At 37.4% G+C, this 15,919-nt stretch overlaps 1 protein-coding gene across 1 annotated transcript; it reads right to left on the bottom strand.

The window, feature by feature from the left end:
• Positions 1 to 2,896: 2,896 nt before the first annotated feature.
• On the bottom strand, positions 2,897 to 5,080 carry LOC118576187 (zinc finger protein 431-like; the record flags this gene model as incomplete). The annotated part of the gene is made up of 3 exons (XM_036176532.1): positions 4,539 to 5,080; positions 4,276 to 4,336; positions 2,897 to 3,131 (listed from the first exon to the last, which is right to left on the bottom strand). Coding segments are annotated over exons 1-3 (366 nt in total), but the record flags the coding sequence as incomplete, so codon positions are not given.
• Positions 5,081 to 15,919: the final 10,839 nt, after the last annotated feature.

The following is a 15,919-nucleotide window of genomic DNA, read 5'->3' as shown; positions in this document are numbered from 1 at the left end:
TGTTCTTTCATGGAAATTGGAAGAGTGTTTGTGATGTACAAAGGCCTATTACCACGACTAGATTGGGAACTTGGTACGAATGGTTTCCAACATCAAGTACGTGATTTCTTTGTCTTTGAAGCTGAGGAGATGAGATGGAGCAAAGACCTGTAAAACCACTGATTACATTCATATGGTCTCTCTCCAGTATGTGTTCCCTTAAGTACTTGAAGATGACCAGGCTGTGCAAATGCTTACCCACATTGTATATATTCATAGGGTGTCTCTCCGTATGTGTTCTTTCATGCAACTGAAGAGAATTGTGATGAGCAAAGGCTTTACCAAATTGTTTACATTCATAAGTGTCAAAGAGAAAGATGTCAGGAACAAACATGAAACATGGAATAGTATTAGCCAGGCAAGAGAACAAGTTACAAGACCACTGCCCTTCCCCAGAACAGTAACACCTGTTGACTAACCAGAGCTCCCAAAGATAAGAAGACAATTCACAATCAGGTGTCATGACAACCAAGCAGAAAGAGCATGCCATTGTCAGGTAGCCTACCAACAGAATAAATGGCCCCTTTCCAGTGACCTTAGCTGACATCTTGCTGTTGCACATCTGCACTTCTCCCATGTACTGCACCCCTTCCACTCTCTTCCCCTTCCCTCTTTCCTGTCCCCTCCCCTACAATGCTATATAAGACTTGCTGAGAAAAATAATATTTGCAGCTTCATCAGAATCCTGTTTTGCTGTCGTCTATCATGTCCCCTGTTCCTTTCATTTGCTCCAACAGATGAGTTGCACCCTTTGAAACCTGGCTTGCTGGGGCACATAGGGTTTACTTCTAAGTATGTGATTCTCTTGATGTACATGTAAGATGATGGAGGACTGTGCAAATGCTATCCACATTGTAATAACATTCCTCAGGTTTTCTTCGCCGTATGTGTTCCTTTGATAGCAACTGAAAGAAATGTGAAGAGCAAGAGGCTTTACCACATTGTTTTGTTCTATTCTAGTAATGTGTTCTTCCATGTGAGACCACTGTTTCGAGTAATTTACCAAGAACTTCATAGTGTTCTCTCCAGTAAGTGTTCTTTATGTTTTGACCACACTGTAATTAACATTTATTTCATAGGTTTCTCTCCAGTATGTGTTCTTTTATGTACTTGAGAGAACCAGATGTGCAAAGCTTTACAACATTAATACATTCATAGGGTTTTCTCTCCAGCATGTGTTTCTTTTATGTACTTGAAGATGCACATTTGCAAAGGCTTTACCACATGTTACATTCATAGGGTTTCTCTCCACATTGTTCTTTTATGCACTTGAAGAGTACTCTTTTGCAAAGGCTTTACCACACTGAATTACATTCATAGGGTTTCTCTCCAGTATGTGTTCTTTATGTACTGGAGATGACGACTGTGCAAAGGTTTACCACATTGATTACATCATATGTTTTTCTCCAGTATGTGTTTCTTTTATGTACTTGAAGAGACTGAAGGTGGCAAAGGCTTTACCACACGATTACATTCATAGGGTTTCTCTCCAGTATGTGTTCTTTCATGTAATAAGAGCACAGTATTGAGCAAGTCTTTACACAATGATTACATTCATAGGTTTCTCTCCAGTTGTGTTCTTTTATGTACTTGAAGATGAAGGACTGTGCAAAGGCTTTACCACATGTTTACATTCATATAGGGTTTCTCTCCAGTATGTGTTCTTTTAGTATTGAAGAATGTATGGTTGCAAACTTTACCACATTGTTTTCATCATAGGTTTCTCTCCAGTATGTGTTCTTTATGTACTTTAAGATATTGTGATGTGCAAAGGCTTTACCACATTGTTACATTCATAGGGTTTCTCTCCAGTATGTGTCTTTATGTATTGAAGATAACTGCGATGTGCAAAGACTTTACCACACTGATGTTACATCATAGGGTTTTTCTCCAGTAATGCGTACTTTTATGTACTCTGAAGATGACCAGGCTGTGCAAAGGTTTTACCACATTGTTTACATTCATAGGGTTTCTCTCCAGTATGTGTTCTTTTTATGTATTTGAAGATGACCAGGCTGTGCAAAGCTTTACCACACTGATTACATTCATAGGGTTTCTCTCCCAGTATGTGTTCTTTTATGTACTTGAAGATGACCAGGGCTGTGCAAAGGCTTTACACACTGATTACATTCATAGGGTTTCTCTCCAGTATGTGTTCTTTCATGTAATTGAAGAGCACAGTATTGAGCAAAGTCTTTAGCACAATGATTACATTCATAGAGTTTCTCTCCAGTGTGTGCTTCTTTTATGTACTTGAAGATGACCAGGCTGTGCAAAAGGTTTTTACCACATTGTTTACATTCATAGGGTTTCTCTCCAGTATGTGTTTCTATTATGTACTTTAAGATATTTGTGCTGTGCAAAGGCTTTACCACATTGTTTACATTCATAGGGTTCTCTCCAGTATGTGTTCTTTTATGTACTTGAAGATGACTGGAACGTGCAAAGGCTTTACCACATTGTTTACATTCATAGGGTTTCTCTCCATTATGTGTTCTTTTATGTATTTGAAGATAATTTTGCTGTGCAAAAGCTTTACCACATTGTTTACATTCATAGGGTTTCTCTCCAGTATGTGTTCTTTTATGTATTTGAAGATAATTTTGCTGTGCAAAGGCTTTACCACATTGTTTACATTCATAGAGTTTCTCTCCAGTGTGTCTTCTTTATGTACTTGAAGATGACCAGGCTGTGCAAAGGTTTTACCACATTGTTTACCATTCATAGGGTTTCTCTCCAATATGTGTCCTTCTGTGCAATTGAAGAGTACTGTTTTGAGCAAAGGCTTTACCACACTGATTACATTCATAGGGTTTCTCTCCAGAATGTTTCTTCTATCTATTTGTAGAATTTTTACATGAGTAAAGGCTTTGCCACTTTGATTACACCCATAAGGTTTTTTAAGGTTATGTGTAGTTTCATGCCTGTGAAGATGACTGTGTTGTGCAAAGGTTTTACCACAATGATTATATTCATAGGATTTCTCTCCAGTAAGTGTTTGTTCATGCCTTTGAGGATGAGTGTGACATACAAAGACTTTACCACACTCAGTATATTCACGTGCTTTCTCTGTAGTATGATTTCTTTTATGCCTGCAAGAACAATTGAAACATTTAAAAACTTTATCACATTCATTGCATTGCTGAGTCTTTATATCTGCAAGAATTAATTTTACAATTTGGTCTAAACATAAAGAGAAATGAGGTCTTAAAGTTTTAACATGTTATTTACACTCATGTTCATCCCCTGCATTAAGGATGGCTTTGCATATTTGAACATGCCTGTGATGATAAGAGCCTTTATTACTGGCTCATATTTATGGCATCATTTTTCTTTGAGGTTTTTCACATATTTAAAGAGAATTTGGAGAATTTGGACATTTACCTCATTTATTCCATTGATAAAGTTTCCTATACTGTAAGTCCTGCTACATGTTCATCGTTAACCAGGACAAACAGAAGCATTTAAACAGTCTTAGTACTCATAGGGCATTTTTGTGGTGTGCTTGTTGAACTATTCTGAATGAAGTTGGAAACCTTGTTGTTTGTAAACTTGAATCACATTCAACAAGTTATATTCAACATTGAACTATGATATATCTTCTAATTGTTCTGAGATTGAAAGATGTACATTGCTTCTTTCCATATTCTTATGTTCATAGAGCTGGTATCATGAGTGACATATGATATAACATATAAAGAAAGATTAAAAACAATAATATTTTCACATTTCATTTACAGTTGGACGTTCTGTTCCTCATCAACATGTGGTATAGGGAATAATGTTTCTCTACAACCCCCCCCTTAACTCTTGAATCTAACTACCCATCTAACTAAAATTAGCAAGACAGAACAACTATATAAGTAACTATATTATAGACTATTTGCTTATTTCAAGGTTGTACATATATTCTTATCACATATTCAATGAGTATAATTTTGTTATATAAATGCTATGAAACTAAATGGATTGTCAGTTGTAAACCATAGCTTTGATGAAGCTATTATTCAAATGTTGATTTCTGTTAAGCCATTGATTTTTGTGTTCCTTCTTAAAAGAATCACTTGCAAACACAATTCACTTTTCTGCCATTGAGGTACATGTGTTTATGAGCATTTATTGATCAACAATGTATTTTAAGCTGTGATTATTTACACTGCTTCATCTAATTAAAACTTCCAGATAAATTATATATATCCAGAAGCCCATTTCTATCAGCTTTCACAAGAAAATTACCTTCCATGTTTTTGAGAACTTTGACAATGTTCTTCAACTTTAAGATCTTCCCAATTGTAGCCTAAGATATAGGACAAGAATCATATATGAATTATTACAAGAAACTGAAAATTTTACATTAATATCTTCAGATATTCTCAGAATGAAATCTGACTTATTCAGCTCATTCTTTCACATTCTCAATCAGAATTGTAGAAGAGCATCAATAATCAATCAATAGGTATCCCCTTATTTAAAATATGAAGGAAAATTTACAGTATTACCTATAGCAATGAGGTTCATATAGGTCTCCAGCATCACATCTTTGTAGAGATTCTTCTGTGAAGGATCCATCAATGCCCACTCTTCCTGAGTGATGTTGACATGCACATCATTATAGGTCACTGCATTCTAAAATATGCCATACATAAATGTGCATCCAGATGTATAAAACAAAAAGCATGATATAACATTGTAAATGTGTGCTTCTTTGACAATATAGCCACACAATTCTGGTGACTGCCACACGTATTTTATGACTCAGACATTACAATGAAATCATCAAGTTACTTCACAAACAAACTCAATAGGAGGTTTACAACAATTATTTATGAATGCTTGGAATTGGATATCGTCTTGCAAGAGAAATTCCTATTAACAGAGTTAGAGAGACAAGAAAAGACTTCAACAGTACTGAGCACATATCAAAGAAATTGCATGAACCATTACTAAATACAACAAAAATTTGTAAGCTGAGTGTAATGGCTCATGCCTTTAATCCCAGAACTTAGAAGGTAGAAGCAGATATATGTGCTTCTGAGTTGAAAGTTAGCCTAGTCTATGTAATCAGTTATAGGACAACAAAAAAGTAAATATTAAGAACCCATCTGCACTTTAAACTTCCATCAAACAAACAAAAAGATAAGATGAACTGAGAGATTGTTTTACTGAAGTTCCTAAAAAGAGTTAGGCATTCACTCTAGTTCTGTATTCAACTTCTAAAAATCTGAATTGCTCCAGTTTAAATTGTACTTTCATAAATCTTACTAAAATGGCTGTGCATTTAAACAGTTACAAATAGGAAAGATGATTACATTTGAAATATCATTGTTGGTCATAAATAATCAATACAGGGAAGAAGAGATGGCTGAGAAGTTAAGAGCTCTTACTGGTCTTGTATAAGAGGGGATCATTTGCCAGAATTTATATTGTGGAATCACAAAACTGTTCATTGTTCCAAGCTTGTGGGTTCTAAGATTCCCTTTGGACTATAGTGAGGACCAGGCATATGTGTGGTGCATATCAATTTATACAGAAAAAAGAATATATTCATTAATAAACTTCAAAAGAAAAACAACTAGCAAGAAGAATGCAACACTCTTGTGATCTAATGCCTCAGAAGGCACAGGCACTATTACTATCATGAATACTGCCTCCTAGAAGAGAATGATATCCTCTACTGAATTTCAAATTTCAAGATGGTGGGTAAAGCTCAGCAAAACAACATATGCTTGACATGTACAAAAACATATACTCTAGGTCCAAACAATATATATGTATATAGCTGCAATGTTGGCCAACCTTTAATCTCAGCATGTGGGAGCAAATGTCAGGTGAATCTCTGAGTTGGAGGCCAACCTGGTTTACACAGCTACATTTAGTATAGTCAGGGCTACTCAGAAAAGTTTGTCTTCAGGAACAAAAATAATAGCTACAAAATAAAAATAAATCAGGGTAGCAAAATGGCTTAGCATTGGCTATCAATTTTTTCAATTGTATCTTATCTGATTTAGTGACACTATGCTTCCTTGTTTGTGGTGAAGTCATGACAGGCCAAGAAGGAAGCTGGCTGATTCATTTCACCCACAATATAGTAGAAATACAGAAAAGGAAATGGGTTGAGGCCATCACAACCACCAATGAGATATTTCCTTTTTTTTAAATTTATTATATTTGTGTTTTAATTTTATATATCAGCCATTGGTTCCCTATCCTCCCCTTCCCTCCACCGCTCCAACTTCTCCCCACCCCCTCCCCTCCATTCCCATCTCCTCCAGCGCCAAGATTCACTTGGTGATTCATTTAAACATGGTGGATTCAGTACAGGCAACTCCAGTACCATCCTTCCAGGCTGAGCAAAGTGTCTAGGTTCCTCCTCCTGAAATATCCACTAGCGACCAAAAGAAAGAAGCTGGCTGATTCATTGCAACCACAATTTATTAGAAACTCAGAAAAGGAAATGGGTTGTGGGCATGACAACCACCAATGAGATATTTCATCCAGGGGAATTCTTCCTTCTGAAGGATCCACTAGCTACCCAAAAAAGTCATCAAGGAGAGAAACATGTTCAAATACCTCATGCTATCAGGGAGCTTTACATTCAGTTGACTAGATTCTTACCCAGGTCATTTTAGGTTCAGGATCATCAATGAAAAAATGCATTTAGACATTTCACTGATGCTCATAGTCTGCAACAGCCCCTACACTGTTCAAATACCCAAAATCTGTTTTGGCACTCAAGACCAATTCTTGACTGTGTCATCTTATAAGATCAAAGAACATGTTAAATCTTTCCAACATACAAATGACACAGAAAACCCATTTTCATTCCAAAGAGGAATTGACACATAGTGAGGAAAGAAAACGGGATGATTAAAACCCTGCAGGACAACAATCAAATCTAGTAGTTCTGTGCTAGACACATTGGGCTTCATTTTCAAAGGGCTTAGATTTCTATCTCCCCACAACTTTCCATTCATTTCTCTCTTTGGTTACTTCTACTCCATTTATGCAGCTTGTTCTCCATGAAAGATGACTTATAGCCTAAGTATCTCCACATCTTATGGTCTCAAAATTCAACCCAAATGATAGAGGTTCTTAAAAAGAAATGACTAAATCTCTTACATGAATTTATGAAGGCACAAACAATTGGAGAAAAGAAATAAAGAAATCAATTAAAGCCAAGAAAAAAACAAACAAATAGTTGAAGGAAACAAATACAACTGTTTAAGACCTCAAGTGAAAACAGAAACATTAAAGAAAACAGAAACTGAGGTTATTACACAAATGAAAAGTTTAGGACTAAAAACAGGAAGTACAGAACTAAGTTTCACCACTAAATTAGAGAAATAGACGAAGGAATATCAGGCACTAGGGATACAATAGAAGAAATAGACACATCAGTCAAAGAAAATGTTCAATAAAGAAATTTCTTGACACAAAACAACAAGGAAATCTGGGAAGATGTGTTTCAGGGACTATGTAGGTCCAGCTCTCAATAGCCCCATCCCAGGGTCCAGAAAAACTGTATAACCAGTGTGTAATTTCATCTTTCATGTCAGGAAATGAATCTACATACACTAAACTTTTTATTCCATACACCTTATACTTCTGAGTCAGTTTCTTTGTCTAAACTCCTAATCTGCACTCTTACCTAGCATCTTTCTTACCTGATTCATTTCTGCATTTATCTTCTTTCACCTCTAAGTTCTATCTTAATTCTCTCATCTCAGTTCTGCCCCATCTAGGTTCTCATCCATCTAGTCCTTTTCCATATTAACTACTCTCCCATCTCCTTCCTTGTCATCTTGTGCTTCCTTATCTGGCATCTTCTGTCTTGTTGCTCTAGTACTCTCTTGTAGCCCTTCAATCTAGTTCTTTCCCATTTCCATACATTCCTCTCCAGTTCTTAACAGTCTAGTTCTTCTACCCTCTTTTCTCTTCTCCGACCACCCCACTCTGAAAATAGAACCTCACTTTCATTCCTTTGACCCTTATCTCTCCAAGATATCTCTGCTCCTGCTGTTTCTGGCAAGTGTGCTCAGACATTAGACAAGTAGGCTAGGCAGGTTCCATCATAGCTAGATGTACCTTAAGTAGGTATCCTTTAGTTCTGAGTTAATTGTTATGGTGAATCTAAAACAACCAATAAGACTTTAGAAATGAGAGGGGAGAGGGGCAGGTATACTGGCCAGTGAGTTGAATAGAAATCTAGTCTTTGCAATCAGGTCAAGAACAGCCAGAACTACACATTAAGAACCATGTCTTCATGGCAAAAAATCAACCAAAAAAGACAGAAAAAACTCAGAGGATTTTACTGAAGTTTCTAGAAAGAGTTATGCATTTATTACAGTTCTGTTTTCTTCTTTAAGAACATGAAGTGCCCCAATTCAAACTGTAACATAAATAAGATTTTGCTAAAAGGCACTGCACATTGTACAGTTATAAATGGATAGATGAAAACATTAGTAATATAATTGTTGATCAAATATAATCAACACAGGGCAGGAGAGATGTTATAGCAGCAAAGTACTCTTGCTTGTTTTGCATGGAGATGTGCTCAATTGCCCTTGCTTAATTGGGGGACCACAACTATTCCTTATTCCAACCTCAGGGTTTGTAAGACCATCATTTGGTCACTGTGAGGACCAGGTATCCATGTGATGTATATCCATGCACAGAGGTAAAATATTCATATTCACTTAAAAATTCAAACAAAACACAACACAAAAAGGTCATGCACCTGCTATCCAATGACTCAGAAGGCTCAGGCAGTATGAGTGTCATGAGTACATGCCATCCTGAGAAACAGAATGACACCCTCTGCCTAATTGTAAAGTAAAATATATGGCTGAAAATCTGTAAAACAACATATGTTTGACATGTACAAAAACCTACATCTCAAGCCCATCACCTAATAGTATTAAAACAAAAAAACTAGGAATGTTGGCCCTCCTATCATCCCAGGATGTAGGGGCCAGAATTAAAGAGATCTCTGAGTTTGGGGCTAGCCTAGCATACAGAGCTCCTTTCAGGACAGCCAGGACTACATAGATAAACCTTGTCTTCAAAAATATACAAAGAAAAAAAATTTAAAAGAGCAGCAAATGCCTCAGCACTGAATAGCAATTGTTTCTATTGATTCCTATGTGAGGAATGTCATCCAGAAAGTCTCCTCCTACTCAAGGTTTCAAAAGCATTTTAAAGAAATCACCAAGAAGAAATGTGTTTCCAAATACAATAGCTACTCTGGGAGGATTTTCAATCAATTACATTCTGACCCAAGTCATTAATGCTCATGGTCGTTCATGAAGAAAATGTATTTAGTCACTTCAGTGATCCTGATAGTCTGCAACAGCCCTCACATTGTTCAAATGTCCAAAGTGTCTTCTGATACTCAACATGATCTCTTGACAGTGACATCTTGTAAAATTAGAAGAGTTACATCTTTTGAACATACAATGGCACACAGTCCCATTCTCATTGAAAACAGTGAGGGAAGGTTGAACCAAGAAGAGACTGAAGCACAACAAGTTAAACAACAAATCCTGTATCTCTGTCTCAGATTCAAGGGGCTTTAGTTCCCAAGAGCTTAGATGGCCATTTCTCTTCAACTTTCCATGCATCTCTGTCTCTGGTTACTTCTACACCCTATACACAGCTACGTCTACATGGAAGATGCCTCATAGCTGAAGAATCTCAACATCTTGTGGTCACAATGCAACCGAGATGTCATGAGTTCAAATGTATTTCTGATTAATTATGGATATACCACCCAGGCTGAATAACAAACCACTCAAGAGAATCTGTGAAGACATAAAACCAAAAGCAGGGACAAACTCTCAAAGACAGCAGTTTGGGGATATTATGAATAAAGCTGCTATGAACATAGTTGAGCAAGTGTTCTTGTGGAAGGATGGAGAAGCATCTTTTGGGTATATGTCCAAAAAAGTTATAACTGGGTCTGTAGATAGGTCAATTGCTAATGTGTGAAGGAACCACCATATTAATTTTAAAGCTGTACAAGTTCCCACTCCCCCCAGCAATAGAGGAATGTTCCCTTTACTCCACTTCCACACCAGAACATGATGTTTCTTGTGGTATTAATCTTAGCCATTATGACAGGTTAAAAATAAATCTCAAAGTACATTTTTAGCACATCCTTGATGGCTAAGTGTGGAACATTTTTTTTAAATTTTTTCTTAGCCATTTTAGATTCCTCTGCTGAGAATTCTGTGTTTAGATCTGTACTTCATTCGTATTGGTTATTTGGTTTGTTCATGTCTAGTTTCCTGAGTCCTTATTATACTAGGTGAGACAACTGAGGAACACAACATGATATGTACTCATTTATAAGTGTGTATTAGCTGTTAAGTAAAGAGTAATCACAGTGCAACCCAGAAAGCCAGAGAAGATCAGTAACAAGACAGCTGTAGTGAGGGATGCATAGATCTCCCTAGAAAGAGGAAATAAAATAGATTTTGTGGGTGGATGGGCAGCAGGTGTAGGAATGATCAGAAGAGGAAGGAAAGGACAGAGGGAGAGAATACATGGAAAGATGATTGGAATAGGGGAGGTTTTAGGGGGCAATGTAAAAATCTAGTGCACTGGAAATTTCCAGGAAGCTATGAGTGTGACTGAAGTGAGGACGCCAAGTAATTGAGAATAGAGAACCAGAACTGGACAGATTCTGTAGCCACACAAGGCTCCCAGTGGTGATAACAATCAAGCCAAAAAATATTTGAACCACACTTGTCCTGCCTGCATGATACACTGGGGCAACAGCAGCTCAGAGCTTGTATAATGCCCAACCAATGACTGGTGTAACTTGAGGCCACAAGAGGGAGCCCATGACCAACACTGCCTGGATGTTCAAGAACTGGAAGTCCAATGGCTCAGAGAATTAAGGGAGGACCAAATACCAAAGATGGCAAAGAAAAAGTCAAGGAAATGATTCCAAATCTATTCTACTATAAACAGAGAATGGTGCCTGTTTCACCACTGGACTGCCATCTGAAACTACCTAGTAATTTTCTTTGCAAAACACAGATTTTTTCACTTCTTTGTTTCTTTTTCACTGGAGATATGCATGAGTCATCAATAGTAAACATGCAACAAAATCAATATTTTATCTAAGAAATCAGCCCATTGCTTTTAACTATGGCTTACTCAGTTTCTTGGGGAATGGAGAAAGTAAGAAAGATTTGGAGCCAAAATATTGTAGAAATGACCTCTGGCTATATTTTTTATGGAGTCCAATTTCCCACTGAAATGCTATGACCTTGACCTCCACTTCATTACTCTCAATTCTCCCTTCTTAGCAGTCCTACAAGATTGGCCACTTAAGTCTGTGTAAAGCTTTCTATGGCTTTTGCCATCTAAAATCTTAATATCTTCAACATTTCTCCAAAAGTCATCAATCCTAGGACCTATGCTGCAACAAAATCACTTGTGATGTCCTATGTTTTGTGCTAACTTTCTTGTTTCTTGCTGTGATTAAATTTTCCAACTGAAAGTGTCTTAGGTAATAAAAGGGTTTATTTGGATATTACTGTATCATAACCCATCAATGTGGGAGCTTAGAATAGAAACTCAAGCTAGCACCTGAAGTCAAAAATCCATGGAGAAACTTTGTTGTTTCTCTTGCCTGGCCACTGTCTTGTGTCAGCTACCTTTCATATCCAGCCCAGGCCCACTTGCTTACGGATATTGCCATGCTCAATGGAAGAGGCTTCCTACATTAATCTCCAATCAACACAATCTCTCAACCACACAGTAACCAGCAATTCTGATCTGGGCACAATCTCAGTTGATGTTCCTCCAAATGACTCTAGGCTACATCATGTAGATAGCAAAAGCTAATTAAGAAAAAGAGACAATGATACCTCAGAAGGTTTTAGAAACTCAAAATCAATGTATTAATTAACTATATCAATCATTTAACCAGAAACAAATGAAATATGAAGATAGCGACAACTGGAAACACAGACATGTCTAGGAATGAGGATAAAAAAGGCTCTAAGTTTAAAAAAAAACTAAGTGTTCTGTACACACATCTCACAAACAAACAAAAAACATCAAGGTAATCATAACATAATAATGTAAATTTTTGTGAACACAAAAATTGGTGAAGGTTCATAATTTTCCAGAGAAACAATATAATTAGATGCCAATAAAACTAAAAACATAGATAGCTCCACTGAAAAAATCAAGACACAAAGACACACCTACAAATACATATGATAGTCCTTTAGTAAGAACTATAAGATTAAAAAATCTCTGGTCATCACTCATATTGTGCATGCCAGTTCTCTCATTTGCTAATAATGAAAAATGATTTGGATGAGGAAGGCTGTTCCTCCAAAATTAGAGAGATTAATTTGAAGCTTTCTGGTATTTTAACTTTATAGAAAATAGTTTTGACCACTAAAAAGATCTCATTCTCCCATGATGAAGAAAATGATATTTTCTAGGAGACACCAATTTGTTTCCTATGCTTGATGACTGGATGTGAGTCTGAATCAGTGAGCAAATGAAAACTTTTCCAAATGAAATATAGGATAACAGATTATTAAATCAAGAGTATATGTTTTATATTATACATCTAAAACAACTTAGTTTGCTCTAATACCCTTATAAGTCACAAGAACTTTTGAAAACAATTTATAACAGGATACCTGATTCCAAAGCTAAATGCAAAGTGGTAACTCTCAGAAGGCTCATTGGATTATGAAAAAGTAGTATACATATTGACACAATGTGACTTCTATATTTACCACAAATCTACAACCATCAAGAATATGTACAATATTTGTGAATGAATAAAGTAGGTGGAGAGAAAAAGCCAAGAACAAAAGCAAAAAATATAGACAAATTAGAATCAAGAGGCCAAAGGAAGCACACAGAGGAAATGTGGGATCCTGACCAATGTTATCCAACTACCTATAATTCCATGTATATAGGAATTAAATAAACACAAATTTCACAACTCCCACAAAATCAACTCAAAGTTACCTTTAATGCTGTTTCTGATGCTGTAGCTATGGATATACCTCCCAAACATAGAGGTCCCAAGCTCTAAAGCTTTCTAGGCAAATGGAGGTAATTGCATGCTATGTATGGCTCTGTGAATTCTCATGTCCCCTTGTGGTTTCAGTCAAACAATATGGAAGAATCATTTGTCTATATCCTGCCACATGGGTTATGACACGTGATCTAAAATCTGCTCTATCCCCTCACCTACAATCAAGCAAAAATATTACAAGTATCACAGCCTCCTATAGCCAGGCAAGCAGAGCCTTACACTCCCCATTGAAACCACAGTCAAAGAGTCTCAGAGAAGAAGGGCCATATCCCAGATCACCACAGTGACAAACAGAACCACAGTCTGGCTCAAGGCCCATCACAGTCACAGAAGCTGTGACAGCTCAGCAGAACTGCTCTTCTTGCTCTGGGATCAGTGGTCCCCACATGCACAATGGCATGGATTGTGGTCTCATTCACAGCTCCTACAGCAGAGCAAGATGAGAATCCTTTGACAGAACCTGCAAGCTCCTGCCCACTAGTGCTCCTAATTGCTAAGCTTTCCTGAGGTCCCACATTAGCTAAGGCCACCCATCTCAGACTCAGGACAGAGGCAGGTCCCCTCCTGGGTGATCAGAGATCAAATGACACAGATAGCACAGGCCTTCTCAGCTCTGCCCTTCCACTTTAGGGGCAGACAGGACCCTTATCTGGAAAATCTGTATCTGGAAAATCTGTATTTTCAAAATTCTTCCAGTCTCCCAGAGTAATTCTTGTTCTCCTTCCCAAGCACACAGTCCTTTGTGTACAAATACACACAGATTGTCCAGTGCAGCAAACCATTTCATTTATATCTGGGAAGTCCTGCAGCCAAACACAGGTCACACTCAAACAGTAACTGTTGTTACTATGTGACTGTTAAAGAAAAACAGGCCATGAATTAGAAAACAATTAGTGGTCAATGGTAGGGCTTGCAGGTAAGAAAGAGACCATGGATACATTATCTCAAAGAATTATTTGGAAGAGTTGGAATAGAATTCATGACCATGTGTTCCAGATATGAGGGATGTGTAAGAAAAAAACCAAGGATTACTCACATGCATTTTTTCCTGAGTCTACACATCTTAGGCAGGGCCACACCATTTTACCCAGATCTTCGATATCAGTTAAACAAGTGTAACTACAGTAATTTTGTTTCATGATATGGTCATCCCTTTATTCAGATTACTGAATGTGCTGGTCAGTGCACCCCAAGAAGTGGACACTCAGAACATCTGTGGATCACCAAAAATTGATTACATTACTCCACATTGCTGTTCTCAAATACGGTGGAAAAATGAAAGCTCTCATCCTCTGTCCTTTCCCTCCCTTTCTGCACTTTCAAATCATTAGCTTCAAAGATTTTCAGTGAACTCAATTCTTACACAGGTCCCTCTTCATGTTTATGTCCTTGCAAAAAGCCAGAGAGACTGGGGGACACTCAGTAACTGCTCCATTTTTCCTTCTTATTGGGCCCATCCTAAAAAGAGGTACTGGCTATCAGCACTGGGCAGCAGAGGCAGGTTTAGAAGTTCAATTAAATTCTCAATTACATAGTATGAGGCAAGCCTGGGCTACAGGAGACACTGCTTTACACAGAAATCAATAATCAACAGCTCTTGGGAGAAAAGGAATGAAACAATTAATAACCTAGACACATTAGAGAGCAGGATCAAATAGATAAAAGAAGCAATGCCCTTAAACATGTTCCAAATAATAGCAATAAGTGGTATTTTTAACTTGATAAATATGTATTTTTCAAGATAAAAAACTAAGCTATGCCAGATGGTGGTGGCACACACCTTTAATACCAGCACTCAGGAAAAAGTGGCAGGCAGATCTCTGTGAGTTTGAGGCCAATCTGGGCTACAGAGTGAGTTCCAGGAAAGTCTCTTGACAGAGAAATCTTGTCTCAAATAAAAGTTAGCTGTATTGACTTTAAAAAAGAGTGGAACATTGTCTAGTAGAGGGTTATCATTAATAACAGATAGGTTGATTTTCCCAAATACACTGTTGGCTGCTGTGATCTGTAACCTGACAAACAGAGTTACAGTCAATGGCCTTTTTATCAAACCTCTGAGCTTACTTAACTGTGTCAAGCAGGGCTGAACTTATCTGCATAGGAGTTTCCTAATTGAAAATTCAATATCCTTTGGTGCAAGTTGACTTTCCCAAATTGTACAACAACCAGTCTGGTCTGTCTTCATTCACCAATCATCAATCAGTACATGCTGGGAAATTACAAAACCATTCCCCCTGCTACAATCTGGTTTGTTTTCAAAATGGGGACTCCAGCAGCTCATAGCCTACCCTGTTTCTCTCCGTATGTAAACAATGAACTATCCCTTCTATTCTGGTCTGAATGTACAAACCATGTTCCACATGCAAATCTTTTTGCTTTTACTGCAATGGATATGCAACTACATGACTCAAATGGATAATTTTGAAACTCTGAGGTGATACAATCACTTAATTTAAGATTTTTAATGTGTAATATAGAGTACAGGAAAGTCATTACCATAGAGAGCAACAGATTTGGACCAAGGCCTCTTGTGTCAACATAAGAGAGCTTGTTTCAGAAACATTTTTTAACAGGACTGAAATGCAGCTGTTCTAGAATTAAAATGCCTTCCAAGGGAGAAATCACTCGACACACTTCAGAGATAAATAAAGAAAAAATCTATTTAGGGATAGTGTGTAGTGGATAGCCATCCCAGCATTGGCCTGGAATTTCCAACCCCCATTGAGGCTTCAGTAATGATCACGCCCACAAGGCGGGGCAGAGGAGGGAGCGGAAGACCAAGGAATGCAGAGGGAGATCTCC

Source organism: Onychomys torridus, unplaced genomic scaffold, assembly GCF_903995425.1.
Source record: "Onychomys torridus unplaced genomic scaffold, mOncTor1.1, whole genome shotgun sequence".
Classification (NCBI taxonomy): domain Eukaryota; kingdom Metazoa; phylum Chordata; class Mammalia; order Rodentia; family Cricetidae; genus Onychomys; species Onychomys torridus.
Note: the sequence above shows the minus strand (reverse complement) of the source record. Positions and strands in the feature narration are given on the sequence as shown.